This window comes from Lithobates pipiens, unplaced genomic scaffold (genome assembly GCF_037356315.1).
Source record: "Lithobates pipiens isolate NorthernLeopardFrog02 unplaced genomic scaffold, aLitPip1_a1.2 Scaffold_18, whole genome shotgun sequence".
NCBI lineage: Eukaryota > Metazoa > Chordata > Amphibia > Anura > Ranidae > Lithobates > Lithobates pipiens.
This window is the reverse complement of record NW_027507758.1, coordinates 273,954,785-273,978,722: the sequence shown is the minus strand read 5'-3', so window position 1 is coordinate 273,978,722 and position 23,938 is coordinate 273,954,785. Positions and strand designations below refer to the sequence as shown.

At 41.0% G+C, this 23,938-nt stretch overlaps 1 protein-coding gene across 3 annotated transcripts in view; it reads right to left on the bottom strand.

The window, feature by feature from the left end:
• LOC143987868 (A-kinase anchor protein 7-like) overlaps nt 1–23,938 on the bottom strand; it is a 38,954-nt gene that overhangs the window by 2,947 nt on the left and 12,069 nt on the right. For 2 of the 3 annotated variants that reach the window (XM_077487016.1, XM_077487014.1), the window contains exons 5-6: nt 19,963–20,075; nt 6,366–6,510 (exon numbers count right to left, since the gene is read on the bottom strand). In XM_077487016.1, coding sequence (XP_077343142.1) covers nt 6,366–6,510; nt 19,963–20,075 — 258 coding nt within the window. Of the gene's footprint in view, nt 1–5,698; nt 6,120–6,365; nt 6,511–19,962; nt 20,076–23,938 lie in introns of those variants that run through there. The other variant, XM_077487015.1, reaches the window with a different exon arrangement.

Here is a 23,938-nt window from a genome sequence, read left to right as displayed (position 1 = left end):
AAAAAGAGCACTTAAAGTAAGACTAAAAGAACACATACAAAATATTATAAAGGGTTTTCCACAGTGTCTCCAGACATTTTGATCAAGTTCACAATAGGGACCCTTCCCATTTAGAATTTTGGGGTATTGAAAGATTTAATCCTTCATGGAGGGGTAGCCATAAAATTAGAACCATCAGTCAGAAGGAATCTAGGTGGATTTTTACTATGAGATCTTTTTATCCTGATGGTTTAAATGTCGATTTTGATCTTAATTGTTTTTTAAATAATTTTTAATTTTATGCATTATACTGTATACATTTTATCCTCTTGTATTATTATTATGATGGGATATTTTATGTAAAGTCTTGCTCTATTTCCGGTATGCCATCATCGTCATTTTTTGGCATTTTATTTGGTGAACAGTTTGAGTTATATTTCAATACATCTACTATTTTTATATATATTCTAATAATTTTTATATATTTTTTATCTATTGTCGCTATGTATATTTTATACATTTTTTTATATAGTGACGTAATATTTTAAATCGCTAGGATATCTTATTCTCTATTTACATTGTTTATATATTCTTATTTGTATATCATGATATTTATACATTCATGTCTATTGCGGTTTTTACATATATATTTTTTGACATTTTTCAACATAAACTGATAGATATATGCTATTTTTCAATTTTTAGGCTTTTTTGTCTTTATCTTCAGTATTTATATTTCGTTCGGATTCTATATTTCGTTCGGATCTATTTTGCTCTTTAAAGGGAGAATGTATATTTTTCTGTACATCATATTGTATTAAGATGGCCGAAGTATCATTTCCGGTCTAAAATGGTGGTATACATACACTTCCCTTTCACCATTTTGGAGGAGCAAGATGGCGGAGTTACTACATCCGGCCAACATTATTGTTTTTACCTCTTTCAAAATGGTCGTTCGGACGTTTTTTACCTCTTTCAAAATGGTCGTTCGGACGTTTCCGGTCCGATCGTTTCCGGTTTTCTCGTATATAAGCATATTACGAACGGTCTAGCGTCATCCCCATGAAGAAGTCACTTGGTGACGTAACGCGTAGGGAGTGGCCGTAGGAATACCGGAACAAGCGTAAGACTGGCTGTACACGCCAGATCTCTTTCTGTTTGATACTTTCTTTTTAAATGTGAGAGTCCATTTGCTTTCTCTTAAATAAATGTATTCAGTTTTGGAAACCACTACACTATTGGAGTCCCCTTTCTCTCTCCCTTCCCCCCTCCCCTCTGTGTTTTCTTTAAGTTTCATACCACGAGGATACATATGCTGCAGTATTACTCATAAGAGGTTGAATCGGCCCTCTAGTGGTAGAAGTTTATACCATTTGGTGATTGTGCACAGAGAAGTGAAGGAGAAGTCCATTGGAATCATTTTCTTTTGCCTTATTATTCCATCTCTGAGGTGAGAGTTCTGGGAGCCTGATATTTTTTTTGGAACATTTGGTCCTGTTCTTTCTCCAGTGTTTTCACTACACACTTACACTATTGGTGTGTTTATTTTGAAATATTTTCATTGACTCTTGTCTTTTCACATTTATATATATTATTCATTTTTTTTTTGTGGTACTATTTGCGCGGGACTCTTTTTTATTTATTTTAGTGATAGTTTGTGTTTACTATTTTGTCCCGCTGCATTTTTGTTTGATTTAGCAGCACTTGCACTTTTCTATTCCACAGGTTGTTTCATTATATTTCGTTATATATTCTATTTTGTCGCACATAGATCTATTTTATGTTTAGTACATAGTGGCGCGAGGGTCCATTTTACACATATTTCATATTTTATATAGATGCGTTACACACAGAGTGGTATATTTCAAGCAGTCAGTGCAGCCCTCTACCAGGAAATTCTAGAGCACTTTCTTTGTTCCATTTGCTGACCAGCTTTAGGGAGATGCCGATTTCATTTTCCAGCAGGACTTGGCACCTGCCCGCACTTCCTAAAGTACCAATATCTGGTTTAATAATCATGGAAACACTGACTGATTGTCCAGCAAACTCGCCTGACCTAAACCCCATAAAGAATCTGTGTATTATCAAGAGGAAGATAAGAGGCCCCAGAGCCAACAATGTAGATGAGTGGAAGGCTGCTATCAATGCAACCTGGGCTTCCATAACATCTCAGCAGTGCCACAGGCTGATTGCCCCCATGTCATACCACATTGATGCAGTAATGTATGCAAAAGGAGCCCTGACCAAGTATTGAGTGCATACTATACTGTACATGGACATACTTTTCAGTAAGACAACATCTCAGTATTAAAACCACTTTTTTTTTTCTTTTTTTTTTGTTGGTCTTATGGAATATTCAACATTTCTGAGATACTGAATTTTGGGTTTTCACTAGCTGTAAGCCATAATCAAAATTAGAGAGTGAGAGCGATAACCCCAAATTGAACACACCTGCTCCCCATTCACACCAGAGACCTTGTAACACTAACGAGTCACATGACACTGGGGAGGGAAAATGGCTAATTGGGCCCAATTTGGACATTTTCACTTACTCACTTTTGTTGCCAGTGGTTTAGACATTAATGGCTGTGTGCGGAGTTATTTTGAGGGGACAGCAAATTTACACTGTTATACAAGCTGTACACTCACTACTTTACATTGTAGCAAAGTGTAATTTCTTCAGTGTTATCACATGAAAGAATATAATGAAATATTTACAAAATGTGAGGGATGTATTCTTAATATGATATAATCAGACCCTGTAACATACTGGTACATCATGGTGCACATGAGCAATGGCACAACGGATCGCGGCACTCGGTTACCGGCCACTATGAGGGCTGGGTATCATGTGATTGCTATGATTGGTCACAGAAATCACATGATTACAGTGACAATAAAACAGTCACGAATGGCTTCCATTCATGACTGTTTTGCTTACTATTGTGATCCTGTGATTGGCCCACAGCTATCACATGGTGCCAGTCACAGCATCCTGCACCATGCGATTAGCTGTAGCCAATCACAGATCACAATAGTAAGCAAGATGTCATGAATGAAAGCCATTCATGACAGCTAAATCTATTGGTTATACCAGTGATTGTCACTCTTATAAGCAATAGAAAGAAAAAGAAAATATAAGAAAAAAACCCTGGCCACCCCCCAGAGTAGCATAGTGAACTACTCCGATGAGAATGAAAATTAATTTAATTTGTCTCAACCCTCTAACTGCTACATCTGCAGGACCACTTGTTCTGTTGAAAAATAACAGACTTACTGGCCAGATCACCAGGAAAGTGTGTCTAAAAAACCCCCCCGAAAAAAAACGAATGCAGCCACCACATTTAATAATTGGTAAGCCGCAATATCATAAATGTTTGCTTTTGGGTTTATTACCAATTTAAATCTGAACTTCAAGCAGGTATCTAAATAAACAGATGGAAGTCATGTAAGGGATATGTTTTCCCTGCCACTAAGATTTGCATTTTTGCCCATTCAGTTCTGAGATTTATGCAATTCTGACACACCACAAACCTCTACCTACCAGTAGAAAAGATCAGATTTTTCTCTGTTGCACTCAAAAGTAGATCATCTGCTTATTTGCCCCCCCCCCCTCCCTGGTGCCACCTTTGACACCTTTCAGGGGGGAGGGATCAGATACCTGTTTTGGGCAGGTACCCTTTCACACTTCCAGGAGATAGCCGACATCACAGGCTCCCTGGACAGGTAAGTGTCCATATATTAAAAGTCAGCAGCTACAGTATTTGTAGCTGCTGACTTATTTTCTTTTCCCCAGGCGGAACACCACTTTAAGAAATACTTATAGGTCTCCCCACCACACCCACCTTGAAAGGTGGTACACTCATGAGCTTGTCTCTATATCAGCCGCTTGCAGTCCTAGCAGAGTGACAGAAAGTTAAATAAAAGATTGGCACCATATTTAACTTGTAATACATTTAGGGATAGATTATTAATCAATATAGAGCTGCATTAATCTGTGTGTCTTATTTGCTTGGAGTTTAGGTTTAAAGGAAACTTACACAAAGAGTAATTTACAGGGACTACCAATGCTGACCTCCACCTAAAAGTACTAGTTGTCTAGCTGTCTCTAGACATTTTGAGTGAATGGCCTGGAATAAGAATGTAGCAAGTGAATACCTGATTTCCAAAACATACTGTCAAGGAGTTTAAACAATTAATCAAGACAGCAATATTAATTATTGAATTACTTAATGTATAACAGTGTCTTCAGCCTCCCAGGGTACAAATTAGCATAAAATAAATTTGCTAAATATAAACCACATTGACTTGATTAATTTCCTGAGTTCTCTTAAGTCTATGAAGAGATTCACAATAAAATTATCAATGAAAAACCAATTTATTCACCATCAAGTCACTAACAATCACATACATTTTATATATATATATACACACATACACACACATACACACATACACACACACACACACATATATATATATATATATATATATATATACGTCTGATTTATCGGCAATACACAAACATATAAATGTTGAGTCAACAGTATTGAGTACAACTATAGATTTAGGCCTAGGAACTTGGGGTAAATTATATTTCATTTTCATTCAGTACGTATCATCACCACCGTCTAAGAATACAATTTGGACTATACTGGAAGACAACAAGGTCCATCCCAGTCAGACCCTCCCCTCAAATTCCCTGCAGCAGAATGTAAGGCTCAAGCTTATGTCACTAGTTACACTGACAAAGCCCAACTGAATTTCTTGATTTCTTCAGTGGAGATGACACCAGTGATTCGGGTTTAATATCACCAGTCTATCATACACAACAATGAAATACGAATTCAGATAAATTCAGAATTTAGGTACAAATTTTGCAGGAGTGGTTATTAAATACCTTACCAGCAAAGATAATTGTGGTGGAATATAGGACCACACTCAGGTGTTCATAAGGCTGCTTATGTGATGACCTGTAGAGAGTACACAAGGCTTCCAAGAGATTGATTGACTGATCGAGAGGATGTTTAGATCTAGAGAGTACGGGTGTCTAAGAAAGCATCTTTCGATTGAAAGACGGTCCTCTTTGGGTCGAGAAAGTGATGATCCCTTTCCTCTCTGATCTTTCCACTTTTATTCCCAAAATACCCTTAGATAAGGCCTAGCCTAAAAGGTATAGTTCAGAATACTTACACACATTTGATTGAAAAGCATTGTTATTGATTCGCCTAATGTTTACTTAGATGTTGACTATACCTGTTTAACCAGATGGAGCTCAAAGACCATGAATTCCTCTTTAAAGTCTCTGAAAATTGGATCTCATCAGATCAACCCTATCTGGGACATTTTATTTTTACCCATAGGTTAATTTTAGATATAATACCCTCATAATAGTAGGAATGGGGTTCCCTGTTGGATAATATAACCTGCAATGTTAATTTTTAATATACCATAAATTCAATCAAGGGACATTTGTTAAAAATGCATGCTGTATCCAGAGATCAATTTTGAGGTAGTAATAATATATAGTATATTAATATTATAGTAATAATAAGACATATTTTAATTTTATTTTAAGTATTACAATATACTGTATACACACAGTACCATAATTCTTGTCATAATTGGGTCCTTTATATAGAATGGTGCGCTGTATATAAATAAATTGAAATGTTTTTGAACAACTTATATTTATTTATATATATAATATATAGTTCCAATTGTGTCCCTGAAGTCTAAACAATTTTTTAAATTCAAAAATTGTTCTTAGTTGAAATAGTGAAAAAAAATCAATTACACTTGAACTGACCTCTCCCGATTTTTTCCTCTACGGAGAAATTCACAGAAAGTTTAATTCTTTGTATACCAACTCAGTTTGTTTTATGACAGAGAAACAATGAGAACAGCTGAACAGGCAACGAGTATTGGTTCTTGCCAGCTAAATAAATAACTTTTGTCTTTCTCAGTTATAAACTGGTTGGTTTCTGTTTGAATATCCAATCTTCCCAGTGTTCATCAGCATTGAGTGTCTTTGATTGCAATTGAGCCTTTTCTATATGTTTTTTGGAAATCAGCCCTTCAAGGATCTTTCGTTTTCAGACTTGTAAACACCTGCTGTTTGGGGTTCACGTTAAGTCAGGCTGCAGATTTAATTAATATTAATTAAATTAATAATTTTATACCAGAAAAACCCCCGACAATACTAAAGCATTTTGATCGGCCAAACAGCTCCAACTAGTTTTCCGGGAAAAAGGGCTCAACAATGTCCTTTTTACAGCAAATACTAGTTGCATTTTTCCACCAATTGTAATACAAGAAACTCAGTATTGTCCCTTGATCGATACCTAGCAGCATAGTATAAGGTATAATACTGTAGTAGAATTTACCAATGAAGATGGAAGCCTCAGTGTGATAGTATCCATCAGGCTGTCTTGCCTTGTCCATTGAGCAAAGATCAAGTCTGGACACTGTTTCGTCTCCAAAATAATGTTTCCTGAAGGTTCCGTACAAACTAGGGTAAATTATTACTCCCTAAAAAGAGAATAAATTAACATCACTCCATGTATCTTTAAAGTATGCAAATATATACACCGATCAGACCTATCATTCTGCACAACCCACATATGGTTGATTAAATTGGTATTTGGAGAACTTGTAAGCCAGCACCTTGTAGAGACACCCAACTCTTCTATTGGGTCGGACTACATGGGCCAGCCTTTGCTCCCCACGTGCATCATTGAGCCTTGGTCACCCATTGCCCTGTTTCCAGTTGGACATTTTTCCTTCCTTGGACCACTTTTTGGTAGATCCTGACTACTACAGACTGGGAACATCCCCCAAGAGCTGCTGCTCTGACCCAGTCATCTAGCCATTACAATTTGGCTCTTACCAAAATCAAATCCTTTTTTTTCTGCCCATTTTTTCTGGTTTCAACACATCAAATTCATGAACAGCATGTTCAGTTGCTGCTTAGTATATTCCGACCAATTTCAGATAGCATTGTAACAAGATAATCAATGTTATTCACTTTACCTGTCCGTGGTCATAATGCTGTGGCTGATCGATGTAGAAAACAAGTGGAATTATATACATTACCATACACATAAAGAAGAGATATACAAATTTATTTCTAAGATTACATGCTTTCTGAGGAAATGGGAGTCTTGTTTATCATTTGGGTACTGCCGTACACTAAACCTTGCTCTTACAATAAGTGCATTGTAATTTAACTTCTACTTCAAGACCTTTTCACCTGCAAGTGATAAACATTTTCTCTCTGTTTAAAGGGTAGTAAACATTGCTTGGTGACTTGTACCAGGTACAAAGAATATCACCTAAACGTCCACTGATATTCTCTGTTTCTACAGCCGTTGACGTCTCCAGCACATGAGCACTTTGCTTTCAAGGGACGGCATACTGAGTGCGCATGTGTGGGAGTGACATCATCAGGGCTTGGCCATTTAAACAGCCGGAAACCAGGAATCTGGAAAAAGATCGGGTGAAGATGGAAGCCTTGTCAGCGGTGACAACATGCTGCTGGAGGGCTTTGTTTTAAGGTAGGTTTTTCATAATGTATTAGTATGAGATGCATACTAGCACATTATACCATTGCCTTGCAGAGGGCTGGAATACTTCTTTTTTTTTTTCACAGAGTTTACTACTGCTTTAAGTCTGTTAAGTCTTGGCTTACACCTCTTCTTTTTGTCTAATCCTTGTTTCTGTGCCATATTTAACCCCTTTGCTGCCAAAGCTGTTTTTGCTTTTCAACACCTTAAAATGCATATTTTAGGCCTCAAGATGAGCTAAAACTGCAAACCTTATATTTTCTAAAAGCAGAGACCCTTAAGAATTAAATGTTGAAAAAACTACTACGGAAACACAAAAATTCCCACTACTCCGAAGGGAATAAAGCAGGCAAACTCCTATTTCCTCAACTGAAATCCAGACAAACTAAACAAGCCATTCCGTATTTACTAAAACCTGCCTCTAATGCCAAACTCCTACACCCAAAAGATATTGAAATAGTCTCTTTCTGAGACTATTTTCAGGCTCTCTATAACCTGCAAAAAAGATGGGTTAACCACCCAACCCACAGCGGAGGCCATACACACTTTTCTAGCCTCCCTTCATCTGCCATCTTTAGACGCAGACACTCTGAGTGTGCTTAATTAACTATAACTCAGCATGAAATCAACAAAGTGATTCAATCTTTGCCTAATCATAAGTCACCAGGAGCAGATGGGCTATCCCCAGAATACTATAAATCCTTCCAAGAAGTGCTAGTCCCACACCTACAAAAAGTATTTCAAGCTGCTGCAACCTCTGGATCCTTTCCTGACAAAATGCTTAAAGCTGTCATTGTCACATTGCAAAAACCAGGGAAAGAGCCATTATACCCACAAAATTGTTGCCCCATTTCACTCCTTAATACGGATCTAAAGTTATTTGCAAAAACTATAGCCAACCACCTTGCTGTTATCACCCCCTCACTAATTAATGAGGACCAGGTAGGGTTTGTAAAAGGTAACCAAGCCCCAGATGGCATTATAAGAATGATAGACCTTCTCACAGTAATGAAAACCCCCGGAAATAAACCTGCTGCCTTCTTAACATTAAATGCTGAGAAGGCCTTTGACTGGGTGCACTGGGGATACCTTAAAGAAAAACTCCATGTTTTTGGCATAAAGGGATCTATATTTACAGCAATCTCAGCGCTGTACTCATGACCCTCAGGCTAAATGTATACATCAAATGTTCTATCAGGGGGCATGGCCTAGCCACTGCTGAAGATGGCAGCTTGAATCCTCAGCTCCGCTTCTCCTCAGCAAAGAAAAGCAATTCCAGCCTCCCCATACCCAGAATGCATCCTCCAGAATGGAGGGTTATACTCTGGGCATCCCCCGAACTATGACCCAAAAGAAATTTACATGACCAGGGATCCCGCAGGCTCTTTGATTTCTACATGCACCTTGCACAACAGGGGAACCAACATGGCGCCATCCGGGTGCAAGGAGACACAGAACACCGGCCGGAACAGGGGGATGCAGATACTCCCTCTGACATGGAGGTCGTGGCAGATCGCCTCCCTGGGCACCCCAGCTCTCCAGGGGATAGAGGTAAGAGACTGGCTGACTCTCCCGCTCACTCCCCTGACAAACAGCCACCTATGAAGAAATAATATGGCGATTGAACCTGTAGTTCCACGGCAGACATACCACCCATACAGTCCCTTGCAGCATACCCTACCACTGATAATTCTGCATTGGAACATTCTCTCAAGGCCTTGCTATTATCCCTAGAGGCTCATCTTCACAGGGAGTTTAAATTATCCATTAATCAACTACAAGACAGAGTTAGCTCAGTAGAAGAATGTATTGACCATATTGAGCAAAATCTCGCTGAAGCCACTAAAGCTCATGATGCTATTGTGGACATACAGGGTGACCAAGCCAATACTATCCACATGCTCTGATTAAAAATCGCAAACCCTGAAGATCGCTTGCGACAGAACAATATTCAAATTTGGGGGGGGTCACCAAATCCCTTGCCACCCCTTAAATAGTACTGTACCTACACCAGATTTTTTGGAAACTTATTCCAAGGCTTACAATGAAGGAAAGGCTTATTGATCACATGCACAGGATCCATAAACCACATAAACCTTCTGTCTCCAGAGACATTCTAGCAAGAATACACTTCTTTCACGTCAAAGAAGATATAATGCATGCAGCAAGGTCCCTGCACTCTTTGCCGGAATCCTTTACCAAAATATTGCTCTACAATTACATTTCTGCTGCTACCTCCCAAGCACGTAAAGCCTTTGCTCTGGTCACCTCGGTATTGTATGAGCATAAAATAGCCTACAAATGGGGCTATTCCACAAAGCTATGAGTAACCTACCGCAATCAGCAAGACATCATGTTGACCCCGAAGGAAGATGTCAAACAGCTCAACAATTGGGGTTTAACCATCATCTAAAATCCACAATCCTTGCAATTGACAACTTCCGCCATGACTACAGTATACCCACATATCCATCTTTACCACAGAAATAAGTACCTAAGGCTGGATGCTACCTTTGTTGAATGTTTGATTTAGTAGTGGAGGAGCGGAAGGCTTTTATGTTCTTCCCTCCACGCTTCAAATTATATATATATATATATATATATATATATATATATATATATATATATATATGTGTGTATATATATATGTGTGTATATATATATGTGTGTATATATATATATATATATATATATATATATATATATATATATATGTGTGTATATATATATATGTGTATATATATATATGTGTATATATATATATATATATATATATATATATATATATGTATATATGTATGTATGTATGTATGTATGTATGTATGTATGTATGTATATATATATATATATATATATATATATATATATATATATATATATATATATATATATATATATATATATATATACACACACACACACAAATATTTACTCTGTTTTTTCTGAGTTATAATTTCAATCAGATTTGACTGATTATGGTGTGTGCAGATCATGACCCCTATGACACAGAGTCTTGCTCAACCCACGCTTATGTTGTATATAGCATCGTCTTTGCAACAGCTTTGTTCCTACCCTCAACCTCTCTTTTCTCCTTAATAGTCAAAGCTTGTCCACCTCAGTACCATTACATCTCCTATACTCAGACTCATTCTCATCTAAGCCCTGACACTTACAATAGTCTCCCTGAATGCTAAGGGCCTCAGCAGCCCCTTCAAGCACTCACTTCTTTGGAGCGGGACTATTTCCCAGAAGGCAGACATCCTTTGCATTCAAGAGACGCACTTTTCAGAATACAAACACCCCCAATATTCCCAAAAATTGTTTCCACACTGCTTCCAAGCACGGGCTGACAAGAAAGCGAGGGGAGCCATGATCGCAGTGCTATCCTTTACTCTCACTCATATTGATCAGGATTACTCAGGTAGAACTTGATTTTATCAGCCACCTTCAATAATCATCCTCCTATCATTGTGAATATTTACGCCCCCAACACCCACCACAAATCCTTTTATAATCCTTTTATAAGAATATACTGCAAAAAATCCAACACTACCCTAGAGACCAAGTTATATTTTATGGGGACTTTAACAAAGTTATAGATCTCGAGATGGATTCATCTAATACATAACGTAGGAAGTCCACAGCTCTATCCTCACTGCTCTCCACTGAAGATCTGTACGACTCTTGGAGGTGTCAACACGGTACTCAAGCAACGACCTGTTCTTGGCATCCAAAGCACTACTGCAAAAAATCACCAGATTCACAATTGGACTTATCACATTATCGGACCATGCTCCAATAACCATCACTATTTCTACCTTCCCCTCTACTGCGAGACATACTATGTGGCATATGAATGCTTCAATCCTTGATGCTGCAGAAGTTCGAGAACAGTTAGATCCGAGATATCCTCTTATTTTACCATCAATACTGGCACAATTAGCAGCCCTATTGTACTCTGGAATGCCCATAAATCCGTCAGATGTCTGAGGAATTGAGTAAACTGAGGAACGATCTTAGCCCCCACTTGCAGAAAGGATATGACTTTATATCTTAAGCGATTTCCCTTGACCTGGTACTCTCAGGGAAATAAAACTAGAAAATTCCTAGCCCAGCAGTATAAATGTAGAGCCACACAAACTAGAATCCCCTTCCTTCTCAACAAGCAGGGACATAAATTAACAAACCCAAAAAACATAGCTAAATTAATTTAGATCCCTCTATTCTAAACTCTATAATTTGTCACTCTCCCCATCCTACTCAGTAGATGATACATGAATTCCTTGCACCAACTCCTATTAATTTCCTTGTCTCAGCTTTCCACCCAAGAGGTTCTCAAAGCTATCACAGATCTCCCTTCACACAAAGCCCTGGGACCAGAAGGTTTTGTTAATGAATATTACAAAACAATTGCTGACCAATTAGTACCCCACCTATGTAACGTTTTTAACAGATTTCTATCTACTGGGGAGATATCGTTGGAATCCCTTGAAGTGGTAATAACCACCATCCATAAATCGGGTAAACCCTTCCAAGACCCCGCTATCACCCAATATCCCTGCTGAATACTGATCTTAAGCTTTACACAAAAGTATTAGCTACCGGTTTAGCAACTTATATGCCCAATCTCGTCCATTCGGACCAAGTAGGTTTCATTCCTTTCAGGCAGGCCTTTAGATGGCACTCACGGATTTATATATCTTATTCAATGGGTAGAGCATCAACACACGCCTTCTCTGCTGATCTCTTTAGATGCGCAGAATCCGTTCAACAGGGTCAATTGATTATACCTGGACTCGGTCCTCCAAAAATTTGGCATCCAAGGTCCCCTCCTCCAAGCCATCTTAGGCCTATATTCCACACCCAGCGCGAAAGTCCTCATGTTGGGCATAATGTCCACTCCCTTCCCTACTACAAATGGAACCCAACAAGGCTGCCCTCTACCCCCTCTAATATTTGCCCTAGTAATTGAACCACTAGCACAAGCCAAAAGATCACACCCCGACATAGCCGGTTTATCGGCTGACCAAACCTCAGACGAGATTGGCCTTTATGCTGATGACATAATCATCTGGCTCACAGTTCCATTGAAATCTATACCCCCACTTTGTGATCTACTACAGCAATTCAGTCACGTATCCATGTACAAATTGAATCATTCTAAATCAGCATGCTGGGTGTCTCCTTTTTCCCGGAACTCTAGAACCCTTTTACAACCATCTCTCCCTTTTCCTGGTCCCCCAACTCATCCATGCACTGGGTATTCAGCTAACCTCCCCTTCTGCTATGTTTCTTCATACTAATATTATTCTGTTGGGCCAAAAACTACAGGAAACAGCCAAAACACTCCTCTCGGTTAATGCCTCCTGGGCAGGGCGTATAGCCCTATCCAAGATATTTCTACTACCGCACATCTTGTACTTCTTCAGGACTCTGCTAATTTCAATTCTGAAAATGGATATTGCCACACTTCAAAAGACCATTAATCACTTTATCTGGGCTGCACACAAACCGCGTATCAAATCCTCTCTACTCAACACTCCCAAGGCATATGCGGGTCTTGGAGTCCCTGATCTTAGGACTTACTACAAGGCAATTATACTGGACCAAACTAAAAAAACTATGGAAAACTGACTCTTTGCAACCTTGAATCCAGATTGAAACTGGGGCTATAACCCAGAACCCCTCAGCAATTTTAGCTGCCGTATGGATGGGATACCACCCGTCTCGCTTTTACCTTCCAACAGTTAATGCTAATTCTTCAAGCATCGGCTGGGCTACACATTCAAGCGCTACAGAAACTTCCAATATTAGCCATGTCTCTGCTATCCCCGGACTTACCCCTACAAAGCTGGGCCACACAAGGTCTCCAAAAGATTGGTGATCTATTACAGCAAAATCATCTCCTGCCCTTCAACAAGCTAAAGGACCACTTTGATATCCCTAATAGAGACTTTTATCTATATCTAAGAATTTGCCATATTCTCACAACCATCTCAGCTTCACACACCACCCTCACCAGGGACATTTTGAATTTCTTCATGAGACCCAAGGACAAAGTAGGTAGAATATCCTACCTTTATAGGTTACCACTAAAGCCTAATCAGGAGGTGCACTCACCATCCTTTGCTTACTGGGAAACAACACTACAAAATTCAGATCCCTCCCCACTCTTGGTACCAAGCAATACGTACCTCTACCATTTATTCTAGGAACATTTCCCACTGGGAAACACTAATGAAAATACTCTGGGACGGCATATCCACCCTTATTCAAGACATCACTAACTCCCAATGTACCTTAACCCCCCAGATGTCTCTCTTTGGTCTCTCTAACTGACCCCTAAAATATCATCCTATCATCACTCATATATTAATTGCTGCCCGACTCTCTATTGCCCATTCCTGGAAAATGGCTGATGCACCTAAAATCCGCAGCACCATTGATATACTCAATAATCACCTATCGATGGAATTCTTATTTGCCAAAGCACAGCTGACACAAGACAAATTCTACAATCACTGGCAATTTTGGCTATCAGACCCCAGAGCCCCATTTAGCTCTTTTTACTCACCACCTAAATACCACATCCTACTGGCTGCACTGCCCCATGAGAGACTCTACACTCCTACCCCTCCCCCCCTTGGACTAAGCAGAGCCTCCTGAGTTAGGACTAACTAACTAAGTACTAACGTGCTACTCTACCCCGTGCCTTCTCCCCTATCACTGCTTCCCTCTTATCCCCCACCCTTTTATTCTTTCCTTATATGTATACCAAGCTACAATACTACTCAGGTTGGCTTTGTACCAGGTACTATATACCACTCCTTAAATGTAGCTTTTACTTGAGGATAATCATTACCTTTCAAGTTATTGTATATCACTTCATCTCTTTAATCAATAAAAAAATTGTAGGAAAAAAAAAAAATCCCCTGCTACACTTAAAATTTTATTTGTCAGTCAGTTTAGTGCAAATTATAATATTTTGTCAAAGATTGTTGTTTTTTGAAAACTTATCCTCACAGAAAAAGTTGACCTGTTTCTCGGCTAAACAAACCTACTGTGCCCACTTGAGGATCTATTCTGTATTAGCATCCATATACAGTATATGCTCTCATTATAAAAAATCATTAATAAAAGCTTTTTATAGCAAAAAATTTATAAAAAAATGTTCCATCGGATCACCACGTCCTATGGGCTTGCAAGAAAATGTTTCTGGAACTCTGTTTTCACCTTGATCTCATAGATCACAGGGATTCTCACACCACCATCCCCTTTGCTTGTCCTCTGGATAAATTCCATCCACAATATATTACTATAGTATCTCATATTTTAATAGCCGTAAAAATTACTATAACGAGCAAATGGAAGCAACCCACCGCTCCAAACCTTTCGGGAATGTTACACAAAAAGTGCATACCTAGCAAAGTCTACCAACTAGACACAAAATGTTAAATAAGTCATAGAGCATCCTATAACAATGCCTTTTGTGAGGGAGCCTACACCATTCTTATATTTCCCCACTTTATGTTTTCCCTTCCCATGTTGTTTTCCTTGTTTCAAAGGGATCCTGGTTTTTCCCTCCATGGTGTGCTTTTACCTAGAGGGGTCATCAAAAATTGGGATCTGCACCAGGCAAACCATGGCTCTGAACCTGTAAAGCACCAACAGCAATATCCAGTGGAAGGAAACATTATAATCCAGCCCCTTATCTTCCACCAGGCATGACCTCCAAGGTTCTGCTGAGGAGCCAAATGATCTGAAAGCTGCATAAAAACTTGCAGTGGCTATGATGGCTGTGTTTTGAAGAATCATCTTGGAAGAAATCAGCCAGAGTATAAGAGAAAAAACCTGTAGGTAAGAAGGTATGCTTCTCCGTAGATGAGGTCAATCACCTAAGGACACTAGCAAAAAAATACTGAAGCTAGCTGGGAGTGGGAGGGGTTATACAGAGAGAGGTCCCTGCAGCCTTTCTATTTGCCAATGTCCAATCACCTGAAGGTAGCTGCATATAATGCAGTCATACCAACTAAAAGAAGCCTGTGTCCTGTACTGTATGATTAGGAAAAAAAAAAAAAACTATCAATTTTTATAGGATAAGTTCACCTTTGGGATATTACATGTTCCATCCAGTTTTAGAGTGGAACATTAAGATGTTTCCAATGCACAGCTGCTGTCTGATCCCCCTCCCTCCCTATGACAGCAGTACGGGGAGAAGTTCTCTCTGTACTAGCTGTCACTCTGTGTGTGAATGAACTACAATCCTCTACACTCTTTGCAGCTGTCGGCTTGTAGTTCTCAATGAAATATACTTCCTGTCAGTGTATCTGCCTACCAGTATGGGATATACGGGCACACAGATACACTGATATCTGCAGAAGACCTGCATTGCAACAGCTATCTGCTTTACAGGCTTCAGGAAAAAAAAATGCACATTTTGTTACCTGCAAAAAAAATAGCATTTATATATTTTTTCTAAAAAGTGAACTTATCCTTTAAGATTATAACTAAAGGCAAAAACTTTTTTTAAATGTGTATAGAGTGGTGAGGGATTATAAGAATTGTCAGGTTTTGACTGCTGTGTGTAACACTATTGGGGAGCAGGGTGGATATAAATCAATGATTTAAAAACAAAAAATATATATATATATATAGGATATTTTTTTATTTAAATCAGATTTTTTTTTTTATTTAAATCGATTTTTTTGATTTTTATCAAATTTATTTTAATAAAATGCATTTGGAGCAAAAATCTAATCTAAAAGATAGTTTTCTATTTATGAAATATCTATGAAATTAAACAAAGTTCAGCAACATTCCTTTATCCCATTGATGTGCAAATCTATGTACACTATAAACTGTACGATTGAATCGGTTCTGATACCTTAATTTTGTTTGCAAATATTAAAGATTCTAACTACCAGCAAGACTAAGTTCATACATTTAAAGAGCACCTGTCATTTCAGATCCATCATGGGAGCGCAGGTTAGCGGTCATCCACTCACCTGCTGCCACCACTTCCCTCACCTTGTTGTTGCCGCATCACCAGCTGTCCCATTTAAGCGAATGGGAGCGTCGGCGAGTCAACAGGAGGTCTGAAGAGCTGCCGCTCCAAGACAGTTAAAAATTATGATTTAACTGCTTGCCAACTGCTGCACGATGATGTACGTCAGCAGAATGGCACGGCTGCGCAAATGGGCGTACCCGTACGTCCCTCCATCATCGCAGGCTAGCGGGTGTGTCCACCTCGCCAGCGGCACCTGGCACCGCAGGAGCATGCCCGCAGGTCCCACGGACTCGATGTCTGTCAGTGGCCTGCAATCGTGACATGGAGAGGCAGAACGGGGAGCTGCCCATGTAAACAAGGCATTTCCCTGTTCTGCCTAGTGACATCACAGGGATCTACTGCTCCCAGTCATCGGGAACAGTGATCTCTGTCATGTTGTAGGTGGCCCATCCCCCCTACAGTTAGAACACACTGAGGGAACACACTTAATCCCTTGATCGCCCCCTAGTGTTTAACCTCTTCCCTGTCAGTGACATTTATAAAGTAATCAGTGGCTATTTGTAGCTCTGATCACTATACAAATGTCAATGGTCCCAAAATAGTGTCACAAGTGTCCGATTTGTCTGCTGCAATGTCGCAGTCACGATAAAAATCACAGATTGCTGCCATTACTAATAAAAACAAATTAATAATAAAAATGCCATAAATCTATCCCCTATTTTGTAGACGCTATAACTTTTGTGCAAACCAATCAATGTTTTTTTGGGGGATATTTATTATAGCAAAAAGTAAAAAATATATTTTTTTCTTTTCTTTTAATTGTCAGACTTTTTGTTTATAGCGCAAAAAATAAAAATCGCAGAGATAATTAAATACTACCAAAAGAAAGCTCTATTTGTGAGGAAAAAGGAACATCAATTTTGTTTGGGTGCCACGTCACATGACTGTGCAATTGTTAGTTAAAGCGACGCAGTGCCGTATCGCAAAAAATGCTCTGGTCATTAAGGAGGTAAATTCTTCCAGGGCTGAAGTGGTTAAATCGACTTGATTTAAATCAAGCCTTTTTGCTAATGACTTAAATCATGATTTAAATTGCGATTTAAGTAGACTTGATTTAAATCAAATCCACCCTGTTGGGGAGATTCATTCCCTTGTCCTTATTACCAATATAACCAGGAATGAACAAAATTAGAGGGGAAATCTTAAAAAGACTGACACCAATTCTGTGACAACTGTCTAGGAAGAAACTCACACATCGGAAAGGGCAACGGATGACAAAAAAAGAAAAAGAAAGAAACACGTTCTAACCCTCACTATGCAATACAAAATGAAAAAGCAAGCTTTGGTTTTGGATACTGTATACTTGTAGGAGAAAACTAAACACAGAGTAATGCTCCGTACACACGATCAGACTTTCCGACAACAAAACCGTGGATTTTTGTTCAAGGGATGTTGGCTTCAATTTGTCTTGCATAAACACGGTCACACAAATGTTGGCCAACATTTACAAACGTAGTGATGTCCAAGACATATGTGATATCTCCATTACGAACGCTAGTTATATCTCCATCTCGTACTTGATGCTGAGCATGCATGGACTTTTGTCCGATGTACACACGATCGGAAAGTCTGACAATAAACATTCGTTTTGAGAAAATTTGAGAACTTGCTAGCCAACATTTGTTGTCAAAAAGTCAGACAACAAATGTTCGATGGAGCACACACACGATCGCACTTTCCGCCAACAAGCTCACACCCAACATTTGTTGTCGGAAAATATGATCGTGTGTACGGGGCATAAGAACACATGAAAACAATCCCTTCCTCTGTCCTAGATTCAGACTCACATACCAACCACTTCAGCCACCACTTTTTGGTAGCATGTTTCAATGTTATTTACTAAAGGAAACTCCACTTTGCACTGCAAGAGCACTTGGAAGTAAATTCGCTGTAGATCCGAGGGGGACATGCGAGGAAAATAAAAAACAGCATTTTAGCCTGCACATGATTGGATGATAAAATCAGCAGAGCTTCCACTCATTTCAGATCTACCCATTAGCCCTTGTACACACGGTCTGAGATTCCGACAACCAAATCCGTTGGAGTAATTCCAACGGATTAATTCCCGAAGAGGTCCGGAAGTAATGTTGCATACATGCGGTCGGACTATGTTGTCGGAAAATCCGATTGTACATAACGTGATGACGTTATTTCGTTAAGACGGGACTACGTTCAGGCTAGTAGCCAATAGCTTTGGCCTAGGAATTTGATCTGAGCATGCGTGGCACTTTGTCCGTTGGAGTAGGCTACACATGATCGGAGTATGTCCGATAGGAGCATTTTGTCGGAAAATTTTACTGGCAAGTTGGAAAACTTGGTCCGTCGGATATTCCGATGGAAACAGTCCACTGGAGACCACACACAGTCGAAATATCCGACAAAACGGTCCGATAGGAAACATTCCGACGGAATCTCCGACCGTGTGTACAAGGGCTTAGATTTACACCGACTGCACTTCTAACTGCACTTTCAGTGCAAAGTGGATTTGCCTTTCATAAATAACCCCCAATGCACTTTTTGTTTATAGGCAAAGAAAAGCTCTAAGCAAATGCCCCCTTCGTAGTAGATAATATTTTCAATATAGAAAAGAAGGTAATTTTAATTAGCATGCTTCGTACCTCCAGTAAACAATATTTAGTTTACTTTTCCATAGCAAAATTAAAATAAGCGCAGATTAAATGGCTTATTTCATATTATATATTATTATATATATATTATATTATTATATTAAATACCAGCTATGACAAGGATTCTTGGTGGGCAGGTAGCTTTAGCCCAGCTGCCATGACCATTCTGAGCCCTCCCTCCCTGAGCAGCACCAAAAGTTTTAATGCAGCAAATATATGACATTGCACTACCCAGGAATCCATCAATATCTTGCCTTGGAGTTGCTGTTATAGTTTTATAGTTCTAGGGTTGGTGGACAGGAGAAAGGCAGATGAATGTGGAAGAAGGGTGGCACAGTGGTGTAGTGTTCAGCACTCTCACCTAGCAGTAAGAAAGGTCGCTGGTTTGAATCTTAACCATGTCACTACATGCCTGAAGTTTGCATGTTCTCCCTGTGCCTGTGTGGGTTTCCTCTGGGTACTCCAGTTTCCTCCCACAATCCAGAGACATGCAGGAAGGCTAATTGGCTTCTGTCCAAAATTGGCCCTAGTATATGAATGGGGACCTTGGATTGTGGGCTCCTTGAGGGTAGGGACCAATGTGGGTGTGCAATGTACAGGGATAGGGACAATTGTAGACACTCACTCAGGTTGAACCTGGTGTCTTTATTCAACCTTACTATGAAACTAAGTGATAAGATGATAGTGAAAAAAAACCTCTAGAACCCCCCTTTAAAAGACTCACCTGCTCTTGTAAGTCTGGTGCACTTTCCATCTTCATAAGTGTCAAATGTGGTATAGAACTTTTATTTACCACTTTAAAAAGCTCTTTTTCTTTGAATGTATTTTTTACAGTATCTGCACGTTACAGAAAGAAAACAGCGTTAAAAAACAAACTGTGCAACTATATTTTTAAAGTATCCATTCTTAGCACAAAACATTTGAAAAAATAAGGAAAATGCCCCCTAATGCCGCGTACACACGATCAGAATTCCGACCAGAAAAAGACCGATGAGAGCTTTTCATCAGAAAATGTGACCGTGTGAATGCTCCATCGGAATTTAGCTGTCCGAATTTCCACCAGCCAAAAATTGATTGCATGTTCTCAATTTTCCTGATGGAAAAACTTTCTATCGGAAATTCTGATCGTGTGTATGCAATTCCGACATGCCAATACTCACGCATGCTCAGATTCAACTACGAGACAGAAGCTATTGGCTACTGGCTATTGAACTTCCTATTTCTAGTCCCGTCGTACGTCACCGCATTCTAAACTAAATTTGGTGTGACCGTGTGTAGGCAAGAAAGCTTGAGCAGAATTCCGTCGGGAAAACCATCAGAGCTTTTTCCTGACGGGAATTCCGATCGTGAGAACTAGTTGCACATGCTGGTTAGGATGTCAACTTATACTGGTGTGTTATTTTATTGAAGAGTAAATGTCATTAGTTATGTTTTTAGGTAGTATTCAGTGTTCTTAGGAAGGCTTTGAAAACATAGGTATTGAATTGATGGCTTCACAAATAAAAAAGAAGATACCACTGGGGGTCATTTATAATGGGTTATGAGTTAGGATTGGACAGTAATCAAATGTAAATTCCTATGTGGCCCAACGTTGTTTTTTACTTGTCTATAAATTTGTGACTTTGTCAATGTCCTCTCACTGCTAGATTCAGCAGGAGGGAACTAAGCCCTTGTACACACGGTCGGAGATTCCGACAACCAAATCCGTCGGAGTAATTCCGATGGATTAATTCCGGAAGAGGTCCGGAAGTGATGTTGCATACACACAGTCGGACTAAATTGACGGAAAATCCGATTGTACATAATGATGACGTTATTTTGTTAGACGGGACTACGTACAGGCTAGTAGCCAATAGCTTTCGTCTAGGAATTTGATCTGAGCATGCGTGGCACTTTGTCCGTCGGAGTAGGCTACATATGATCGGAGTATGTCCGATAGGAGCATTTTGTCGGAAAATTTTACCGGCAAGTTGGAAAACTTGGATACTCCGACGGAAACAGTCCGATGCAGACCACACACAGTCAGAATATCCGACAAAACAGTCCAATAGGACACATTCCGACGGAATCTCTGACCGCGTGTACAAGGGCTAACAGAGCACATGGTGTCACTTCCTTTGAATGCAGGGTAGGCCACTGGACAAATGCTTGTTTGCAGTGAAGGTGCAATGCTAATAACCCTGCTCTTCAGCATGCTTAGAAGAGCAGCCCTGTAGTCCAAACAGGTACAGTGCCTCTCAGGGTGACAACACTACAGTGAATTTTACAACATTGTCACCCTGTAAAACAGGGGTGTCAAACTCAAACTTATCGTGGGCCGCAATAGCATTATGGTTGCCCTCAAAGGGCCAGTTGTATCTGTAATGGCACGTACACACGATCAGACTATCCGGCGGACTTAGTCTGGCGGAGAAACTGCCGGAAAGTCCGCCGGACTTTCCAAACAAGTGGACCTGCCCACACACAACCGGACTTTTGCGGGAGTCCACCGTACTTTTGAAAATGAACGGACCTCCACACACGGAGGAAAGTCCGTTCATTTTGAACGCGGCTCCAGGTAGCCGGGACTAGCGAAGGAAGTCAATGTCGCCACCTTAGGCGGGGAGATTGACACGTCGCTGGCTCCGTCACCTGGTATGGACTTAAAGGGAAAGCCCTACGCCGAAAAAACGGCGTGGGGGTCCCCCCCAAGGTCCATATAAGACCCTTATCCGAGCACGTAGCCCGGCTGGTCAGGAAAGGGGGTGGGGACGAGCAAGCGCCCCCCCCCCCCCCCCTGAGCCGTACCAGGCCGCATGCCCTCGAAATGGGGGGGGGGTGCTTTGGGGAAGGGGGGCCCTGCAGACCCCCCACCCCAAAGCACCTTGTCCCCATGTTGATGAGGACAAGGGCCTCTTCCTGACGACCCTGGCCGTTGGTTGTCGGGGTCTGCGGGCGGGGGGCTTATCGGAATCCGGGAGCCCCCTTTAATAAGGGGGCCCTCAGATACCAGCCCCCCACCCTATGTGAATGAGTATGGGGTACAATGTACCCCTACCCATTCACCTGGTAAAAAAAAAAAAAAAACACCACACAAGGGTTTAAAATTATTTATTGCACAGCTCCGGGGGTCTTTTTTCGACTTCGGGGGTCTTGTCCCCCTCTTCGGTTCTTCTTGCCGGGCCTCCGCTTTCTTCCTTTAGCTCTTTTACTAGCGGTGGCCCAGTCTTCTGTTGCCACCGGCTCTTCTTCCGACTTCGGGGGTCTTGTTCCCCTCTTCGGGGGTCTTGTCCCCCTCTTCGGTTCTTCTTGCAGGGCCTCTGCTTTCTTCCTTTAGCTCTTTTACTAGCGGTGGCCCGGTCTTCTATTGCCGCCGCCGCCTCTTCTTCCGACTTCGGGGGTCTTATCCCCCTCTTCGGTTCTTCTTGCCGGGCCTTCGCTCCTTCTTCCAGCTCTTTTACTGGCGGTGGCCCGGTCTTCTTATTAAAGGGGGCTCCCGGATTCTGATAAGCCCCCCGTCCCACAGACCCCGACAACCAACGGCCAGGGTTGTCGGGAAGAGGCCCTTGTCCTCATCAACATGGGGACAAGGTGCTTTGGGGTGGGGGGGCACAGGGCCCTCCCTTCCCCAAAGCACCCCCCCATGTTGAGGGCACGTGGCCTGGTACAGCTCAGGAGGGGGGGGGGGCGCTCGTTCGTCCCCACCCCCTTTCCTGACCTTCCGGGCTGAGTGCTTGGATAAGGGTCTTATATGGACGGGGGGGGGGGCATTTTTTCAGTGTAGGGCTTCCCCTTTAAGTCCATACCAGGTGACGGGGACAGCGACGTGTCAATCTCGCCGCTGAAGGCGGCAACACTCACTTCCTTCGCTAGTCCCGGCTACCTAGAGCTGTGTTCAAAATGAACGGACTTTTCTCCATTGCGGGAAAGTCCGTTCATTTCAAAAGTCCGGCGGACTAGCACACACACGGCCGGATTGTCCGCCGGATTCATAGTCCAGCGGACAATTTTTGAGTCAAAACTACTTTCTAAGTCCGCCAGACTTTTGGGGGAAAAAAGTCAGCCGGAGCCCACACACGGGCGGATAGTCTGATCGTGTGTACGTGGCATAAGACTATATAAATGTATCCAGAGCTTTTTTTTTTCTCAAACTCAACCACAATACCCCCACACTGAACTGCATCAAATGGCAGGTGTGGTCAAATTGCACTAACAGTGGAAGGATCTTAAATGGACAATGAATACCAGGTGAGCATTATGTGTGGGGTTCAGAGGTGCACTACGTAGAGGGTGCAGGGTTCAGGGGTGCGCTATATACAGAGTGCAGAGTTCAGGGGTTCTCTATGCACAGAGTGCAGCGTTCAGGGATGCGCTAAATACATAGTGAAGCGTTCAGGGGTGCGCTAAATACATAGTGCAGAGTTCAGGGGTGCGCTATGTACAGAGTGCAGAGTTCAGGGGTGCGCTATGTACAGAGTGCAGAGTTCAGGGGTGCGCTATGTACAGAGTGCAGAGTTCAGGGGTGCGCTATGTACAGAGTGAAGAGTTCAGGGGTGCGCTATGTACAGAGTGCAGAATTCAGGGGTGCGCTATGTACAGAGTGCAGAGATCGTGGGGTGTGATATATATAGAGTGCAGGGTTCAGGGGTGCGCTATATACAGAATGCATAGTTAAGGGGTGCACTATGTACAGAGTGCAGAGTTCAGGGGTGCACTGTGTA